Source organism: Benincasa hispida, chromosome 5, assembly GCF_009727055.1.
Source record: "Benincasa hispida cultivar B227 chromosome 5, ASM972705v1, whole genome shotgun sequence".
Lineage (NCBI taxonomy): Eukaryota > Viridiplantae > Streptophyta > Magnoliopsida > Cucurbitales > Cucurbitaceae > Benincasa > Benincasa hispida.
In genome coordinates this window covers 28,030,359-28,036,067 of record NC_052353.1, presented here as the reverse complement: position 1 = coordinate 28,036,067, position 5,709 = coordinate 28,030,359, and the positions used below count along the sequence as shown (strand labels likewise).

General features: G+C 30.6%; 1 protein-coding gene across 1 annotated transcript; it reads left to right on the top strand.

Moving 5' to 3' along the window:
• The first annotated feature begins 1,810 nt into the window (after positions 1 to 1,810).
• LOC120078816 (thaumatin-like protein 1b) lies at positions 1,811 to 2,665 on the top strand. Its single transcript, XM_039033141.1, has 2 exons — positions 1,811 to 1,897; positions 1,989 to 2,665. The coding sequence occupies exons 1-2, from the start codon at positions 1,846 to 1,848 to the stop codon at positions 2,663 to 2,665; spliced, it is 729 nt and encodes a 242-aa protein (XP_038889069.1). The 5' UTR covers positions 1,811 to 1,845.
• The last annotated feature ends 3,044 nt before the right edge of the window (positions 2,666 to 5,709 follow it).

The following is a 5,709-nucleotide window of genomic DNA, read 5'->3' as shown; positions in this document are numbered from 1 at the left end:
AAAAAAAGTTCATAGTTAGCTCAGGATTAATATCAAGTTACGTAGGTCATCGATTTGAAATAGTCAGTCTTAAAACAGTAAACAATGTTAAAAAGTAACAGTGACTTAGTTCGTGGTCCGATCTTGTGCAAACTCATTGCGCCACAAGATGCCCTCACTCCTCATGTCATGACATGAATTAGGATCATTTCGTATGTAGCACTTCACAGCTCTTTGTAACAACTACAGAGTGGGCCGCATCCAATAGTGTTAATAGAATAAGGCACCCAACCTTATTCATATACTAAAGATCATTTTGACTATTTACTTGAATCTGATCCACTCTTATATCTCCACATAAAGTTTAATTACTCATGTAATAGTGTTAGATCTTTTAGTTTATTGGATTTATTTCTAAAGCAAAATAAACAATTCATATATTCAATAACAACTTATTGAATTTTCATAATAAGTTTAATTATTTACAAGTCACGAGCATTCAGATATTTTTTTTCTAGAGCCAAAGTATATGTCCTAAACCAATAGAGCAACACAACTTTATGCATATTTCACGTGGAAAAAAAAACATAATAATTACATTTTCAGAAAATTTCCTAAGACAAAACAATTAAAAAGGAAAAACAACATGCACACAATGGAAAGTACTAAATTGAGAACAATAAGAATATGCACACAAGGACAAAATTGAAGATAAAGTGAGGAAAAAAATTGAAGCAAAACAGAAAAAATGGTAAAATATTGTTTTAAGATTGTTATGTGAATAATTTCACAAAAATATGAAAAAATACATAATCTTGTTAACGTGAGAGAACAAGAGAAAACTGCTTATGAAAAAGTTGTTGTCTTTAATGCAATTTGAAGACGAAGAATATTTATAGATTGTTATGTGAATGGTCGTATCTCTTTTTCAAGTTAGTTATATTTAAAAAGACATTCATTCATGAAACAATGCAACTCTACGTGAAAGGTCACTACCATTTATTCCAACCGTCTTTACAGAAATGTTACAACATTGTTCTTAATTTTCGTAACAGTCCACTAAATTACTTTCATGTTTTCAAAAGTGATTGTTAACCCAAATGTTGAAATTTATTAATTTTAGGTGTGTCAATGAATCTTAAAATTGTAGTAGTAAAATGGTTTGTTTGTAAAGAAAAAGAATATTTAGAAATCGAAAGGAAAGAATAGAAATAGAATTCATTTTACACTTCGTGTGAATTTTAAATTCTATAAATCGAGGCTGCATTATTTAGCAGACATGAATGTATTTTTTTGGTTTTTTTAATAAAAGAATAAATTAAATTGCAATTTTGGCAGCTTTAGTTATTCCGGGCAGACGTAGCTTTTATATACACAATACAAGATTGTTTTTCTTTTTCTTTTTTTTTTTTCCAGATGTTTTTTTGCATCCAAACGAAAATTGTTAGGTGAAAGAATATTTAGAATTTAAAATCATTCTAATTCATAAAAGAAAAAAAAAATTAGAATTCACTTAGTTTGAAATGTGATGCGTTTGATGAAGTTAAGACAGGAATATGGATAAGAAAGAAATTAAGTATTATATTATACAAATTAAATTACAACTTGGGCAGCTATTATGAATTTATAGTTTATATATATGTCAATTAAATTCCATGGTCAACTTAGAAAATGACAAATTAAGCATTTTAAATATTTATTTGGGTTATATTGTAAATAAACTAAACTGGCAGCCCCATAGAAATTGGCTTAGCCAAACTCATGAATTTTTCCTATTTTTCCAACAAGTATAAGTAGGGAGGCAACACATGTGATTTTCAAAACTCACAATATTGATTATTAGCAATAGAAGAAACATCTTGAAAAATGGCACTCATCCAAGCAACCCTCTTCACATTTGCTTTGCTATTGTCCTCGAGTAAGATTTACATAATAGTACCTTTTTGTGTGTGTTTTAATGTTTTTCTCTTTACGTCTTGTATTTGATAATTGACAATTTTGTTAAACAGGTTATGCCGCTACAATTGTGATTAAAAATAATTGTAGACATACGATATGGCCCGCAACATTAACTAGTGGTAGCGGACAAAGCCAATTATCTGCCACTGGATTTGGATTAGCTTCTGGAGAGAATGAGATTATAAATGTTCCTACACCATGGACTGGTAGAATTTGGGCTCGAAGAGGTTGCACCATAGATGACTCTTCGAGGTTTTCTTGTGAAACTGGAGATTGTGCCACTGGCTCTGTATTTTGCAATGGCTCTGGAGGAATTCCACCAGCTACGTTAGCTGAATTCACATTAGCTCAAAATGGAGGCACAGATTTCTACGATATCAGCCTCGTTGACGGCTTCAACTTACCTGCTTCCATAACTCCAAATGGTGGAACAGGGCAATGTGTATCACCCAAATGTTCTTCAGATGTGAATATGGTGTGTCCATCGGATTTGATTGTCCAGGGGAAAAATGGAGTTATTGGCTGTAAGAGTTCGTGTCTCGCATATAACCGACCAGAGGATTGTTGCACAGCTGAATTTAATGACCCAAAAATATGTCAACCTGGCATCTCTGCTAAGATCTTCGAGGAAGAATGCCCCCAAGCTTACAGCTATGCTTATGACGACGAAAATAGCACTTTTACATGCAGTAGTACAACCAGCTATGATGTTACCTTTTGTCCATGACCACATACCCACCCACCATAACAACCATATATATTTCTAAAATCATTTTTATCACCATTTTTCGATAAAATAATCAGTGAATTCATGAATATTGTTCAAGCCTAGCTAATGAATAAGATGCATCTTATTAATGATGTTACATGAAATTAATTATATATACTTTTCCTCCTATACATTCTACGTCTCACTCCTTGTTCTTTACATAACTTCTCCTCTTCTTCCAAACCCACAACATGCATGCACTGATATAATCGACTATGTTTCTAACGGCCATCTTTTTCTTAATAAAATATAATAATCCTATTGGTTCTTAAGTTTAATGTTACACTTTTAAGGTCCCGTTATGTAACCATTTTGTTTTTTATTATTTTTTTTAAAAAAATTAAGCCTATTCTAAGAAATTTGGAGGTGGAAGTAGTGTGTATAGGCTTAATTTTAAAAAACAAAAAACTAAAAACTAAGTTCTCATTTGGTAAACATTTCATTTTTCGTTTTTTGTTTTTGTAAATAAAGCCTATTTTTCCCCATTTCTTAGGACGATTTACATCTTTCTTAAGTGTAATTGTTAACTTCTAAGCCAAATTTTATAAACAAAAACAAGTTTTTAGGCCCCATTTGATAATTAACCATTTTATTTTTAATTTTTTTTTAAAAAAATTAAGTCTATAGACACTACTTCAACTTTAAATTTCTTTTTTTTTTTTTTTTTTTTTTTGTTAGTTACTTCTAACCAATAATTTAAAAAACCAAGCCAAAATTTGAGAACTAAAAAAAGTAATTTTTAAAAATTTATTTATTTATTTTTTAATTTGACTAAGAATTCAACCATTATATTTAAGAAAGATGTAAATTATGGTATGAAATTGAAAGAAAATAGGCTTAATTTTATTTCAATTTTAACGTTTGTGTAATAGTTCAAGCTAGCTTTGTTATTTAAATAGTATTTGGTATGTTAAAAGTAGATTTCCTGTGGATATACATTATTTAATTGTTTATGTATTGATTTTTCAGCATATTAAATTTCAATTACTTAATTATTTGAAAAGTCTTATATGATTGCAATTGGATCTTAAATATTTTCCACCCTGTTTTGTTTTGTCTTCTTAACCATTATTTCTGTTTTTTTTTTTTTCACAAATCAGTATTTTAAATTTTCAAAAACAAAAAGAATGAATAAAATAAAAACTATATCTAATGCATGATACTTTTTTCAAGAACCCAATAGATTTCAATAGACCATCATATTTCTAAAAACTTATGTATTTTATTCCATTTTTTAGTACATGAAATCACATGACCACCCATACAAATATAAAGAAGGAAAGTTCATAAAAAACAACATGAAAAATTAGTATACCAAATCTCTTAAAGATTTGAAATGGGTTGTATTTGTTAAAGAGTTTTCTTGCTGGGTATCTAAGAGCTTCGAAATTAGCTATATTTCTTTAAGAATTGTCTTGCTGGGTATCTCATAAATTATCTCGCACGATGTCACTCAAAATGTTGATCGTACAAATTATTTTTTTCTTTATTTGGAATATACTATTGTTTTATTTCTTTTGTATATTTTTCTTATTTAGGCTCTGCAAATTTTAAATGGGGTATTTTCCTTTTTCTGTTGTACTTATTTAAGAGCAAGTTGTTGTCTTTCTAGGGTTGTCACTTTTGATTATTTTTATTAAAGCCATTTGCTTTGTAAGCTGGTGGCTAAACATTGTGGTTGTACGCCAATCTCCATGATTGTAATTCATAGTTCTTGACGATCTTGAAGTTGTATTCTAGATCGGCGTTGAAGCATGCTTCGTGAGAATGTTGACTTATTCTTATGGGGAGTCTAAGACTTCATTACTTGAGAAGCGCTTCTCAAACTTAGGTGGAGCATAAGTTCATCAAGTGAAGTGTTCTTCACTAGAAGGAGTAAAAATTACAGTTGAGAGAGAGTCAATACTTGGGGGGAGCCTAATTAATTATCCACTTATATAAACATACTTACGGGGAGCCCAATTTACTTGAGAGGAGGTCTCACATTTAGGGGGAGCTTAAGTGATCATTCATCAAGTTGAGTTATTCATGCATCATCATATTTACCGTCAATTTACCGATAAGTACAAAGTTGTAATTGCTTAACTTCATATTAGTAAAAGTATATTTCTTGGGCACAATGCCTCTAGATGCAGATTACAACACCGAATTGGGTTACCAAACCTTGTGTTATATCTTTTAGAGTTTATCTATTTTATTTTCTGCTTGTTCTTGCAAAAATTGATGCATTGTGTGAGACATCATTATATTTTGTGGTACATAACTTTTAATTTAATTGATATCAGAGCGAATCACCTTTAGATGCATCGATCATAGAAGGAATAAAAAAAGGTGATTCTACAACTCGACCTCCTATTTTAGATGGTGCCAACTACTCTTATTACATGGCTCATGAAAGCCTTCCTTAAATCCATTAACTACAAGATAGGAAAATGTGTTGTGTCTTTCTCATCCCTGAACTATTGATGATTGTAGTGAGGTTCTAAAACCTAAAATTGAGTGGACTCTAGGGCAATGATAAGATTTTCTTGGAAAATCTCCTGCTTTTAGCGCCATCTTTAATGGCATTGGCAAATACATATTTCGATTATTTAATACTTGCGTTTTTACCAAAGTAGCATGAGACATTTTGTCTATGAGCCATGAAGGAACTTCAAAAGTCAAGATGTCAAGGTTTCAACTTCTAACTTCAAAGTTTGAAAACTTAATAATGCTTTAAGAAAAATTTGTTGCTGATTTCAATATTCGTTTGTTGGATATTGCAAATGAATCTTATGCTCTGTGAGAAAAGATCCCTGAAGAGAAACTGGTTAGAAAAGTTCTTTGATCTTTGTCTAAAATGTTTGACATGAAAGTTACTGCTATGGAGGAGGCTTGAGATTTATGAAACATGAAAGTTGATGAGCTGTTTGGGTCTTTATTGACATTTGAAATGTCTTTTGAGAACAAACTAGGTAAGAAGGGCATGGGAATAACTCTTAAGTCTACAACTGACATTCTGA